This window comes from Esox lucius, chromosome 21, assembly GCF_011004845.1.
Source record: "Esox lucius isolate fEsoLuc1 chromosome 21, fEsoLuc1.pri, whole genome shotgun sequence".
NCBI classification, from domain to species: domain Eukaryota; kingdom Metazoa; phylum Chordata; class Actinopteri; order Esociformes; family Esocidae; genus Esox; species Esox lucius.
In genome coordinates this window covers 905,592-920,558 of record NC_047589.1, presented here as the reverse complement: position 1 = coordinate 920,558, position 14,967 = coordinate 905,592, and the positions used below count along the sequence as shown (strand labels likewise).

The 14,967-nt window shown below is 40.8% G+C and overlaps 1 protein-coding gene across 10 annotated transcripts in view; it reads right to left on the bottom strand.

The window, feature by feature from the left end:
- Nucleotides 1–4,768: 4,768 nt before the first annotated feature.
- LOC105028187 (rho GTPase-activating protein 21) overlaps nt 4,769–14,967 on the bottom strand; it is a 129,039-nt gene continuing 118,840 nt past the window's right edge. For 7 of the 10 annotated variants that reach the window (XM_020045289.3, XM_020045290.3, XM_020045288.3 and 4 more), the window contains 7 exons: nt 12,478–12,551; nt 12,293–12,382; nt 12,036–12,161; nt 11,854–11,895; nt 11,652–11,757; nt 8,050–8,081; nt 4,769–6,605 (listed from right to left, as the gene is read on the bottom strand). In XM_020045289.3, coding sequence (XP_019900848.3) covers nt 4,932–6,605; nt 8,050–8,081; nt 11,652–11,757; nt 11,854–11,895; nt 12,036–12,161; nt 12,293–12,382; nt 12,478–12,551 — 2,144 coding nt within the window. In that variant the 3' untranslated portion in view covers nt 4,769–4,931. Of the gene's footprint in view, nt 6,606–8,049; nt 8,082–10,702; nt 11,177–11,651; nt 11,758–11,853; nt 11,896–12,035; nt 12,162–12,292; nt 12,383–12,477; nt 12,552–14,967 lie in introns of those variants that run through there. The other 3 variants (XR_002196611.3, XM_020045293.3, XM_034289303.1) reach the window with 3 other exon arrangements.

Below are 14,967 nucleotides of genomic sequence, written 5' to 3'. Positions count from 1 at the left end.
AGAGCTGCTAGATTGAGATGTTAGTGTGACGCCATCTGGGATGTCCCCATAAGTGAAAAATTCAGAAAAGATCACACTTTGCAGCTATCGAACCAAGACCTGACATAAGAGCAAGTGCCTGATTGGCAGGAACACAGGCCAAGATGGTATAAAGAAAGCGTTAACCCTATTAGCCTCATTGGATTGCAAGTACAAATAATTTTTGCAAATTTTATGGGGAATGTTTGTGTCAGAAATCTGTAAACAAACAGGAACCGATCCACAAACACAGTTTGCTATGCACAAGTATATGTTCCACAAACTCAAATGCCAGTCATAAATACGTCATCACCTGATGAAAATAGTTTGCATATTTACAGATTGTAAAGCATTTGTTTGTGAATTTTAAACGTGTTTATTTGAAGATTCTGAATTACATTTTTGGACCGTGTTTCCTATTTACAGATCATGATGTATTCATTTGCAGAATTTGTGCAATTGTATATTTTTATGTAGTATATAAAATTGCAAAACTTGAGTCAAAATGTTACAAACAAATAGGAACCAGTCCACAAATACTTGATCCGCATATAGTGAATTTACTGTTCAAAGTTGTGAGGGATAATCGCAAATAATTTTTCATATATTCAAATCCTTGGTTGAGGTACAAGTACAATGGGGTTTATGGGTAATGAAATACATTTGTGGTTTTTGTATTTGCACATCATGAGACATTTGTTTGTGGATGTTGCATTTATTTGTAAATATTAATTTCTGTTTACAAATTGTAATATACAATTGTGGTAATTTCTGTCAATTTCTGTTTTACAGTTTAAACAATTTTTAACAGTACGCTCTTAACTTCAATTGGATTATATAAAAAAATATATACTCTGTGTAATTGAACAATTAGTATAAACTATGAATACATACTATTAGTATTTGGTTTAGTGCATTAATGATTGCTGTACACACAACCCTGCTACCTGCAAAATGGGTCTCAGGGACAGACATGTTGTAGCGCACACCAATCAAAAGAAAACAAATATGCATAATATTTAAATTAAATATAGGCCACATGAGAATTTATATCACAGAAAATGTGTCTCTCTTAGTGCTTGGTTGTAATGTATCTTTGTTTCCACTGTGCTGTAGTCATGTGTCTTCTGTCTGTTGTCTTTCTTTTTTTCCTCCCTACAGGAGGAATGGGTATCACCATTTTAGCCAACATTGCCAATGACCATCTGGATGATCCAGAGGAGGAATGGGAGAAGGTCATGTGGTCTGATGAGACAAAAACGTTGTTCTGAATTATAACTTAGGTGCAGATATTAAAAGTTTTGAATTGTCTTTACAATGTTACATGTTCTACCTGAACGTTAGAAAGAGACAGTGAAATCTGTAACCTTTCAATGAGCAACTTGAATGGCAATATTGGTCTAGTTAAATAGCCACATACTTTTTCCAGTTATAGAATTTTAGCCAAGCATTTTTTTACACTATGCATATAAAGAAAACTGATATAAATGGAGATTTTTCAATTTAGGATATTTTTTCTAGTTTTAGAATACTTACAAAGTGGCAAGAGGATGTGTAGAGCTTTTATCCATGACAGGTACCTTTAAATTGTGTAATCTAGTTTACGTTCAATTTGTGTGGTGTTGGGGATTATTTTGTAGGCAGCAGGCTATCTCTCTCTCTGTGTGTGTGGGTACAGCGATCATTAATGCAAAGAGAAAAAACTACTTAAGTTTAGCTCTATGACACATACTAGTGAAAAATAAAGTATAACAACAGATCTAGCCTATGTTACCCCAAAAAGCATGCACGGATGCATACTTCAAAAATCCACCAGAAATAGTTCCAATATTACCCTAATCAGTTTTATTTTAGGCTTACTATAAAGTAGACACTGAAGGATGTAGCCAGCAAAGTTTCAGACTATCATGAACAAATCCGAATGCATAATTTGTTTTGACTGTGACAAGGCTCAAACACGGGACCTCTGGTTTGCTCGTCCACATCTCTAACCACTATGCTATTATAGTCAGTCACCCACTCTCACACTTTTTGTCAGGCTCCACTTACACGGCCCGGCTAAAACCTTTATAATATTGAACATGTTATAGTGCTACACTGTGTTCTCAAAGTCTAATGCAAAACATCCTGGACAAGACAAACAGAATCAAATAAAGATTATTTATTTCCAGTGTTTCTTGAGGGAAGTTGTTGCACCCTTGGTTTGCTGTGCACAGGTAAAATGTTCCATTGTTTCTTGCAGTTATCTGAGACAAACATTTCTCCCAGGTCATAAGTAGCCATGCTTTTCACTACACTTGAAAAATACAAAAGAAAAACTAAATGAGTGTAAAATCCTGAAATGTATACATTGCAATATGAACTCAATACACACATTATGTGGTTTGAATAAAAGTTAGGATCCAAAAATCTACTTAAGACTGGAATGCCTTAGAATTGGAAGATCAGATTTTTGGACTTGTGTTAACTTAAAAAAAAAAAAATCAGTGTGGAAAAAAACATGGCACCCTATACATTCACATAAATCTATTCAAGAGGCACTTTTTCTTCAATGAAGAATCCAACATGATTATTTAAGTTTTTAAAACTGGTACTATTTGGACTTTATTTGTACAGAGGGTTCAGAATAATACATGTACCAAGTATCTATCATAGTTCTATCTTTATATAAAAAAAAATATGAATTCTGTCCCTCAAGCAAATATCTGCCTGTTATGACACACTGTGTAAAAATAATAATTAAAAAAACAGTTCCACAGTACATAGCTCAGAAAGCAGCCCTCAGAAATATGAGCATACTTCAAGTACAGAGAAGAATATACATGTATGTACATTTTGTTTTAAAATTACAATTGTAACAAGCAACTGTGTTAGTCATTAAAATTAAGAATAATCATTCCCCACGTCTTTATCAGTAGAGAGTATGGAACTGTAATATCCGCAGATAATGAATTTTTCTCTTCTACAATTAGTACGGTATTCTTCAGTAATACTCAAGTTAATGCACCACAGTCCAGGATTACAACATCCCATTCACTGATTGATGTGCTGCTGTTCACACAAAACCACATCTGAATGTTTCTGTCCAACTCTTGTATTACTGGGGTTTACAGGATGGAAGTAAAATGTTCATGTCTGTTCCTGTACAAAGTCACCAAGTCAACTAGAAACAAAAATCTAGTTCACTTTACACGTGTTACATTTCATATGAGCCTATAAACATATGTACAGTAGCTATATTTATACACACACAGTACCAGTCAAAAGTTTGGATGGGTGTGTCCAAACTTTTGACTGGTACTGTATGTTTGTGTATGTATGTGTGTGTGTGTATGTATATTATGTGGGGAGAACAAGTATTTGATTCACTGCCGATTTTGCAGGTTTTTCTACTTATGAAGCATGTAGAGGTCTGTCATTTTTATCATAGGTACACTTCAACTGTGAGAGACGGAATCTATGATTATTTTATTTTTAAATAATTAATTTGCATTTTATTGCATGACGTAAGTATTTGATCACCTACCAACCAGTAAGAATTCCGGCTCTCACAGACATGTTAGTTTTTCTTTAAGAAGCCCTCCTGTTCTCCACTCATTACCTGTATTACCTGCACCTGTTTGAACTCGTTACCTGTATAAAAGACACCTGTCCACACACTCAATCAAACAGACACCAACCTCTCCACAATGGCCAAGACCAGAGAGCTGTGTAAGGACATCAGGGATAAAATTGTAGACCTGCACAAGGCTGGGATGGGCTACAGGACAATAGGCAAGCAGCTTGGTGAGAAGGCAACTGTTGGCGCAATTATTAGAAAATGGAAGAAGTTCATGATGACGGTCAATCTCCCTCGGTCTGGGGCTCCATGCAAGATCTCACCTTGTGGGGCATCAATGATCATGAGGAAGGTGAGGGATCAGCCCAGTATTACACGGCAGGACCTGGTCAATGACCTGAAGAGAGCTGGGACCACAGTCTCAAATAAAACCATTAGTAACAGACTACGTCATCATGGATTAAAATCCTGCAGCGCACGCAAGGTCCCCCCTGCTCAATCCAGCGCATGTCCAGGCCCGTCTGAAGTTTGCCAATGACCATCTGGATGATCCAGAGGAGGAATGGGAGAAGGTCATGTGGTCTGATGAGACAAAAATAGAGCTTTTTGGTCTGAACTCCACTCGACAGGACGACTGCACCGTATTGAGGGGAGGATGGATGGGGCCATGTATTGCAAAATCTTGGCCAACAACCTCCTTCCCTCAGTAAGAGCATTGAAGATGGGTCATGGCTGGGTCTTCCAGCATGACAACGACCCAAAACACACAGCCAGGGCAACTAAGGATTGGCTCCGTAAGAAGCATCTCAAGGTCCTGGAGTGGCCTAGCCAGTCTCCAGACCTGAACCCAATAGAAAATCTTTGGAGGGAGTTGAAAGTCCATATTGCCCAGCGACAGCCCCAAAACCTGAAGGATCTGGAGATGGTCTGTATGGAGGAGTGGGCCAAAATCCCTGCTGCAGTGTGTGCAAACCTGGTCAAGAACTACAGGAAATGTATGATCTCTGTAATACTAAGTTCTGCTTTTCTGATGTATCAAATACTCATGCAAAAAAATGCAAATTAATTACTTAAAAATCATACAATGCAATTTTCTGGATTTTTGTTTTAGATTCCGTCACTCACACTTAAAGAGTACCTATGATAAAAATGACAGACTTCTACATGCTTTGTAAGTGGGAAAACCTGCAAAATCAGCAGTGTATCAAATACTTTCTCCCCACTGTATATACACACACACACACACACTTTGCAAAACAAATATTGTGCAGTAACCCTTGCCAAGGTGTCTACATGCATACATAAACTCATTCTCTCTTTCATGCACACTTGTACACAACACATCCTTGCTGTTTCATAGATACTGATAGAATCTTGAGCGAACAACTTGTGCTCCAGACAGTTTGTGTGGGTGCGCGTCGTCAGCTGCCAGGTTGAGGCTGGCTTTGCTTTTGCCTTGCGGCCCACTTCCATTCACCTGCTCCCCTACCATGGGCCGAAGGCCGGGGGAGCTGGAAGGAGAGGGTCTCTTTGGGGTGGTGCCCTGAGCTTCAGGCCTGTCCCCCTCTGGGACAGCTTTGGGTGGGGTGTCCAAGCTGAACTCTGACACTCCGGCCCGACAGCGCTCGCGGGCAATCCAGTCCCGAATGGAAAAGTCCTGAGAGGAGCATTTTGGCTTGAGGCGGTCCATGGCTGACAGCTCAGCTGCCTGGTCTACCCCACCTTGCTCCCTCCAGTCATTGATGACAGCCAGTTCAGCAAAGTCCCGCTGGCCTCCCATTGTGTGCCTCCGTCGGATGTTCTTTTTCTTACTACGGGTCTCTAGGGAAGAACGGCTCTTCTGGGCACCCAGGCCAAACATATCATCAGCAGATGGGCGCAAACGGAACTTGAGCCTTTCTGTAATTTTGAGGCGCCAAGTGGGCTCGGGAGGGCGCTCTGTCTCACTGCGGGAGGAAGAGCTGAGGCTGCCGGTGGATTGCCCCTTCTTCATCACCTCTAGGACACGAGACAGTCGCGTTGACTCAGCAGTGCCATCTGCACGTTCCCCACTGCCGGCTCCTCCCTCAACCGATGACTCGCTGTCCGTCTTCTGCCGCAGGGACCGCCTCCTGGATAGTGTGTCACACTCAATCAGTCTATGGGAGGGGAACAGGCGACGGGGTTCCAGTTTGGGAGTCATGCTCCCGTCAACTGCTGCAGGATAAGTCATTTCTGGCCCACGCCGAGTCTGGGTTAGTTCTAAGGCAGCATCCAAACCTTGTCTGCAACATCCTGTAGCAAACACAGGGAAGTCACTCTCACTGTCAGTTTCCATGGGCCGACCTTCACTGATGAGCTCGCTACGCTCGTCATCTGCCTCATCTCCACCCTGAACCTCAGGACTGAGAGTGCTTGAGTCAGCTGCAGTGAGGAAGGTGATGGACGAGGTGGTGGAATAGTCAGAGGTGATGGAGCTCACTTCAGCCCCAGCTGATGCACCAGCCGCTGATAAATCAGGAGCAGCAGTTCCTGACAGCCACTTCTTTGGTCGTGCCCTGGGCACGGAAGCCCCAGAGCTCATAGTGCCCAGATCAGAAGAATGCTCATCCAGCTGGGAGAGAGGATCCAATAAGGAGGACTTTCCAAGTGGGGCTGTGTGGTAACTGAGGCTGGGGGAGCCAGAGTTTTTAGGTGAGGAGCAAAAGGCAGATGAGGGCTGCCTTGATGAGGGCTTCTCCCTTAGAAAGAAAGAGGGCCTGTGCTCTTTTTTGCCTTTGGACGTGAGATCGATTTCTCTTCCATTATCTTTCTCTATTTTTGCTTGCTCTTTTACATCAGCACTAGCACTACTCTCTGGCTCCAATTCTACTTCAGTATCTCTGTGATTTTTCTGCTCATTCTTAAGGAACACTGAGTCTAGGTCATCATCTGAACTGCTAGGCTGCGGCTTGTCCTTGAGCTTCTTTCTTTTGCGGTTGGCTGCAGCAAAGATCGAGGAGACCAGGTGCTCTCGATTGCACTGGTCCTTCCCGGAACCCCACGAACCCTATTGAGGGAGAAACAAGTTAGTACTTGTCCATTTAGGAGAACAACACACAGAAAAACTCTGTAACCCCTGTGTGAGTTCTTAGGACCAACCCGTACACCACTTGTTCCTCTGAAAATGCCTCAAACCAAAAGGGTGGACAGAGAGAGGAACATTAGTGACAAGAGGACAACTACAACTGAACCATGCCAGCCTTTGTCACAACAGCAGAAGCAGCATGCTTAAGTAGCCCAGCATGGGTAGCTTGATGTTCTGCATGAACTGATTTCATGTGTTCAAAGCCAAATCTGAGAGAGGCAGCCAGGTGACTGTAGGGCAGCAATGGGAAGCACTAGATCCGGTACAGGTTTTTCCTGAAGCTCAATTGTCTATGGCATAAGTGATCCCTTAGTTGAAGTCAAATGTCCAAATAAGCTAAGACTGACAAGTTCTGAAGTTTGGACCCACCCAACACATTTAGATGTCTGGCACCAAAGTAGAAATCTTCATCAGATCCCAAAAGGTATATCTGAGCCAAACTGTATTTGTGAAATTCCTATGCAACACACACAAGGTCCATCACTTTTTTCTGAAATCAATACTCAATCTGAGTAGGTCCCGAGCTCTGCAAAATCCAATTAAAACAATCTGTCAGAGATGAGGATAATCATATCTAAATTGTATCTGATTTGAATGTACACAAGATGCAGCAAATGCCTGTGTTTTTCCCACGAAAGCCTTTCAAATGAATCCATTTGTTGAGTAGGGTATAGCTTGAGCACACATTACCTGGCCTGTACACAAATGTTTGTCTATAAAAGCACATGCAGGATGTCTGGTAGTAGGCTACAATAATTATATGAACTGCCCTACAGATCTGCAGAGCTTTTGAAAGTATTTTTTGTCACCTCACACCTCAGAGAAATCAGCCTTGTTTTATATTCATTGCAATTCCTTTATAAAAGTCTTATTTAGACCTATCCACCATGCCTTATATGGAAAAAAAATTCTGATCGCATCTTTCCAGATAAATCAATGTAAAATCGGCTACCAGAATCTTTATGCTTTGTGCAAATAAAGTTCCAGATTTTCTTACCATACTGAGCACAAACCAGAAAAGAGGAATACATGTAAATAAAAGAGACGAATGCTGTCCTGAACCAACTTTAAATGATAGCCAATTCATAATATAGGATTCTTATTATTACAATAAGGATATTTTCTTCCTGTAATATAACTTTGGATACAGTCTCACATGTTATCACACTGAATCGACATTTGTGGCCATCATGCGCAATCTGACTTGGGATCCCAATGATCATCTACATGTTAAATTGACCCATGATGTTAAATTGACCCACTGGATTAGATGTTGGATAGTCTGGTGACCAGACCTTTCTCTTGCTCACCTACATCGGTTATCCTCCAATAATACCAAACTGGAGAGAGTTGGCCGTACACTCACCTTGGATTTGGCAGAGTCACTAGTCGTTGAATCTGTAAGAAAAAAGAGAGGACATAAGGACATTTTAAATAATCCACTAAGTCCTTAGAACAACATATTGGACAGCCCAACAAGACATATACATACATACATACATACAGTGGGGAGAACAAGTATTTGATACACTACCGATGTTGCAGGTTTTCCCACTTACAAAGCATGTAGAGGTCTGTCATTTTTATCTTAGGTACACTTCAACTGTGAGAGACGGAATCTAAAACAAAAATCCATAGAATCACATTGTATGATTTTTAAATAATTAATTTGCATTTTATTGCATGACATAAGTATTTGATCACCTACCAACCAGTAAGAATTCCGGCTCTCACAGACCTGTTAGTTTTTCTTTAAGAAGCCCCCCTGTTCTCCACTCATTACCTGTATTAACTACACCTGTCTGAACTTGTTACCTGTATAAAAGACACCTGTCCACACACTCAATCAAACAGACACCAACCTCTCCACAATGGCCAAGACCAGAGAGCTGTGTAAGGACATCAGGGATAAAATTGTAGACCTGCACAAGGCTGGGATGGGCTACAGGACAATAGGCAAGCAGCTTGGTGAGAAGGCAACAACTGTTGGCGCAATTATTAGAAAATGGAAGAAGTTCAAGATGACAGTCAATCTCCCTCGGTCTGGGGCTCCATGCAAGATCTCACCTCGTGGGGCATCAATGATCATGAGGAAGGTGAGGGATCAGCCCAGAACTACATGGCAGGAACTGGTCAATGACCTGAAGAGAGCTGGGATCACAGTCTCAAAGAAAACCATTAGTAACACACTACGCCGCCATAGATTAGAATCCTGCAGTGCACGCAAGGTCCCCCTGCTCAATCCAGTGCATGTCCAGGCCCATCTGAAGTTTGCCAATGACCATCTGGATGATCCAGAGGAGGAATGGGAGAAGGTCATGTTGTCTGATGAGACAAAAAAAGAGCTTTTTGGTCTGAACTCCACTCGCTGTGTTTGGAGGAAGAAGGATGAGTACAACCCCAAGAACACCATCCCAACCGTGAAGCATGGAGGTGGAAACATCATTCTTTGGGGATGCTTTTCTGCAAAGGGGACAGGACGACTGCATTGTATTAAGGGGAGAATGGATGGGGCCATGTATCGTGAGATCTTGGCCAACAACCTCCTTCCCTCAGTAAGAGCACTGAAGATGGGTCGTGGCTGGGTCTTCCAGCATGACAACGACCCGAAACACACAGGCAGGGCAACTAAGGAGTGGCTCTGTAAGAAGCATCTCAAGGTCCTGCAGTGGCCTAGCCAGTCTCCAGACCTGAACCCAATAGAAAATCTTTGGAGGGAGTTGAAAGTCCATATTGCCCAGCGACATCCCCGAAACCTGAAGGATCTAGAGATGGTCTGTATGGAGGAGTGGGCCAAATTCCCTGCTGCAGTGTTTGCAAACTTTGTCAAGAACTACAGGAAACGTATGATCTCTGTAATTGCAAACAAATGTTTCTGTACCCAATATTAATTCTGCTTTTATGTACAAGTATTATGACAAATACAAAATCGGCAGTGTATCGAATACTTGTTCTCCCCACTGTACATACACACACACACACACACACACACATATATATATACACAGCCAGTGAAAGTGTAGAAGAAACAGAGAACCCATGATGAGGATAGTAACCACAGATGAGGCACTCTGGAGAGAGCTTGGCAAATTTGTTAAAAAATAACATCAAGACATCATGCAAAATACTGTACATGCATGATATATTGGAGGCCATGAAAGTCATTCTGGATATTACAAAGAAACAACAAAGTATGACTGAAAACACAAAATGATATGGCCAGGTAATGCCTTCCAACAAGCAATAACCAAACATGCCAAAATACAAAGTGAAACTGAAATAACAGGGGGAATAAAAGATCCAGGTTGCATTTCAAAATGGCAGACCAACAAAACCACAATGACGGAAGGAATGTGCCATGCAGAAAATCAACTGATCCACTATGTTCTATTCTCTACAGCGAAACCAAGCCTCCAGTTACTCATCCAAATTGTTCTAGCACAATCTGTCTTGTGTTTGACTGAAATTACAGTTAAATGACAAACCTAGCACATTTGAGTCTGATGAAGGATGAATACAGTTCACGGAGGCAACTTTGTGTACATCCAATTAATGTTGTGTATAAAACTATTGTCTCAAAAAACTATGGTTTTAAAATGTAGTTTTGTAGTCTATTACGATGTTAAACTTTGTGTTGTTAGACTAACGCTAATAGAAATTGAAAATAGTCTGTTTAGTTGAACTGAGGATCGAAGGGATTGAAAGTATGCAAAGTATAACGGCATATACGGCCATGACAACAGTGACAAAGACAGAGATGACCATGGAATGAATCATGAGGCTAAGACATGACAGGGGGGTCACAGAGGGGCTAGCTAAGAAACAGAAGGCACTACATGAAAAAGAATGCCAGCGAGGAAGATCTTTATCCACTGCTGCCTAGTAGTTGATCTTGTTTCAATCTTTTGACTATGATTGCTTTACATAGCCAAAGCCCCCCTACACACCCCTTGAAAACAGATGGCGGCACAGTATGCAAGTGCACATTGACTGGTGAGGTAGAAACCTGGGATCCATACCATGCTATCTCTCCTGATGCGAAAAGCTTGCGAGACAGTGAGGAGAGACAGCGGAAAGCTTTTCAGACAGTAGCACCCAGCCTCTGTTAGCTATTCTCAGATTTAAAAAACGGACACCACCGGAGGTACAGTACCATGTATCCACTGCTCTGCTTGCCTTTCATATTTGCCATGTCAAGCGGTTTCCTCGCATTTCTCTTATGGCTGTTTTCTCGAGCTTACAAGAAATTGGGGTTTCTGCAGACTAGACAGCTACACTGGGGACAACAATCCTCCTTCTTCCTACAGTTCCAGTTGTCCGTCACGGACATTATAGAGTCCATCAGTGACATCATGGTGTGATAGACTCCTCCCACTTGGCCTGTGTCAAGATCAGTATGTGAGAATGCTGAGAAATCCTTTAGGACACCCGACAGAGTGGCACTAGAGACAGAGGGATCACAGTTCGCCTGTTGCTTTTTTTTCTCGCGTTGTCTTTGGGAGAGAACATGCCGTGTTAGTGCAACAGTGGGCAGGATTAGGAACAGGAGAAAAGATAGACAGCCCAGTAGAGTTTGAAAACAGACACGCTATAGCTGAAGGGATAGTTAAACAACCTTGTTGAGGCAAATACATTTAGTCATTAATTAGAAACAAAGAGATGAAAATAAATCTCAGAAATTATTTTGACCCTTCTCCTCTGCATCATGGGGAAGAGGCAATAATAATTTGCTGACACAGGCTTTCCAAGTCATGACTTGGCATAGACATTTCAATCTTATGATACAGCCAATGAAGCAAAGAAGGCTTTCTTGGAAAGACAGTAGCACTATCCATCACTTCCCACACAAACAACCCACAGCATGATCTGCTCCAACACTAAAATGCATTGGACAGTATTCAGCAGGGTAAAGATAGTAAAAGGTTGACCCACCACCACAGAGTTGGTCTGGTCCAGGGAACACGTTACCTGAGACTTCTCCTTGGCAGGCTGTTGTGCGGCCGATGTTAGTGAGCAGGTGGTCGATGTTGGGCACAGGCTGACACTCGACCGCTTTCTCATATTGGACTATAGTCTGAAAGGAATAAAGTCAGGCATCGAGGTTAAAACTGTGCCCCCCCCCCGGAATTACAAAGGTCATTCTGAGGGAACAATGTCTGACTGTACCCACCACTGGTTCCCCATTGCCTTCCTCTGTGAAAAACCAGTCATACTAAAAAGGGAACAGGAAAAAGGGAGGTTTTGTCAGGAGCTGATACATGTACCTTTTATCAAGTGAGTTTAAGCAGATCAGGTTGTAGATGCAATTTTGGCACAAAAAATTCTGCAATTTAAATAGTAAATGTGCCTCACATGTTGAATGAGCGTCTCTACAATCTTGTACTGGTCAGGCATGTGGGTGACCATGTGGGTCATGTTGTCCTCTGAGGTGCGCACCAGAGTGGGTCCAAAAACAATTGCCAGGTTCCTAGGCTCCATCTAACACAACAGTCAGTGGAAAGTTGAGAAAACACACACAGACACACCCACATTTCCATACTTTTACTACCACAATCACAGGTTCTCCCAGTCGAGGGTTAGGCGTCTATTTTGAATGGAAATTACTATACCTTGTTTTTCTCAGAGTTGTCAGCCACAGTTTTAAGATGAGCCGACAAGAACTTGATGGTCTCATAGTGATGATCCGGCAATTCGTGTAGCTATGGTGAAAAGCAGGATTAATACTGTGTATACTAACTGTAAGTAGCAATGGGTAAGAGTAAACGCTGAATACCAGAATTTCACATGAACCTACCATTCTCTTCAACAATTTCAGTCTTTCCACTGGGTCTTCTGTTCTGTTGGCCTCTATGAAGTCAGCGTACTTCTCTACAGGGCACATAGGAAACATTTGTTTTAAACAAAAATATTGAGTCTTGGTGTTTATAAAAACTAGTGCTGTCAAAGTAAATGTCTAAATGCTTTTTTAAATGATGAGCAGAATATTTAAAATGGTAGGAAATATAAGAAAATTTTTAATCCATTCCTTTCCCTACTATTAGTCAGCAAAATAAATAAAATAAAAAATATTTTACTCTTCCATTTATCATTTCCACATCCTTTATATTTTTCAACATCTCAGTTTTACTATTTTCTCAGGCCTAGCACATTTTATCATTTATCTATTTCCCATTTTCCTCATTCCACATTTCCCATTTTACTCGTTGGAGATATGCCATTTTCCTAGTCTCATATTATAATTTGAAGGGTGTGTCAAAAGCCATGCAGGGGATAGATTGGTTGCATCTATGTAGTCTGTATTCAGTGCCTAGAACAATCAAAACACATTATTATCTAGTTGTATTCCAATCTCCAGCTGATGTACAATGTACATTAGTTAGACGTGTCTTAGAATAACATGTCTTAAAGTTAGCTACGTGTGTTCACGTTTTGACACATAGCATACCGGTTTATTTGATAAACTATTTGACATTTCACTTAACAGTTGTACTCAACAATGCTAGCAAAATTGGGCGCATCGTTGTTTAGTTAGCCCACCAAAGTGGAACATTGAAGAATTCTGGTGCAGGATATATTTTACCTGAAAATCTTAGTGTTACCGCAATACTGATGTTGTTTAATTCACATGCATATGGGTTTTAAACAGTGGTATAAAACATTTCACGTAATTTCAGATAGCCAACGCTAGCATTCATAGCGTTCATAACAGCTTCATAACAGCAGGTAAGCTGTGTATCAAGGTTTGAGAATAGCAAATTTGTATGAAGGAAAGTCAGCTTATTAAAATGGTCAAATTTGGAATTTTATAAATTTGTACATTATATTTATCTACACAATTCGTATGCCTCATTGATGTTATTCTGACACAACTTGCAATGATAACTAGCAAACCAGCTTGCTAGAATTAGGTAGCCACCAGTCAGCTAACGTAGCAAGCAATCTAATGACACCAGAAGCACTATTTTTGCCACCTGTCTTTACGCTAGTGATGTACAGTTCGTGAACGATTCGTTCGTTTTGAAAAAAACTTTTTAGTGACTCGGGACTCAGAATTCCTTTTTTCTAGTGACTTGTTCCATTGTATCGTTCATTCGAACGTTTGACAGTGGATTTCTACAATCACTTGCTTCACACCCAGTCCTCCTGCTCAGTTCTCCGATCAACGTCTTTGTACATTTGCAGTGAAAAATAGATCTAGGCAGGAACATAATAAAGACTGATAATTGAATGCAGACTATAATATGCTAGTAGTTTTACGTTCGCAAAGAAAAATAGAACGAGACATTATAATGATATGTTTGTAACAGATAATTGGACACATGGTAGGTCTAAAATAATTAATGTAGTAGTTTATTTTTGATTGTAATGATAAACACAGATAAAATCATACACTGAGCCTTCGCCTAAGTAAAAAAGTATTGTGAACGACTGACTTGGTCAGTTTTATCGTTCAATTGAACGTTTGTTTAGTTCATTTGAACGACTGGCAGCAGAGTTCTACCCAACCACGAAATATGCTGTTAGTTTTACTTTCGCAAAGAAAAATAGATCATGACAGTAGCATTATAAAGACATTTTTGTAACAGATACAGTGGGGAGAACAAGTATTTGATACACTGCGGATTTTGCAGGTTTTCCCACTTACAAAGCATGTTGAACGGAATCTAAAACAAAAATCCAGAAAATCGCATTGTATGATTTTTAAGTAATTAATTAGCATTTTGTTGCATGACATAAGTATTTGATCACCTACCAACCAGTAAGAATTCCGGCTCTCACAGGCCTGTTAGTTTATCTTTAAGAAGCCCTCCTGTTCTCCACTCATTACCTGTATTAACTGCACTTGTTTGAACTCGTTACCTGTATAAAAAACACCTGTCCACACACTCAATCAAAAAGACTCTCTCACAGTTGAAGTGTACCTATGATAAAAATGACAGACCTCTACATGCTTTGTAAGTAGGAAAACCTGCTAAATCGGCCGTGTATCAAATACTTGTCCACCCCACTGTAATTGGAAACATGGTAGGTCTAAAATAATTCATGCAGTAGTTGATTTTTTATTTTAATGATAAATACATTGTACATGTACGATAATGTACATGTACGATAATAATCGTACATTGAGCCTTTGCCTAAGAAAAAAAAAAAAGAAGGGGGTGGGGGGCTGTAGGCATTACTGACTAAATGAATGAAATGACACAAAAGATTTTAACTTTTTACTGAACGAATCGACAAGAACCGACTCAGTAGAGATAGTGTCGAAATTCCCATCACTAATCCA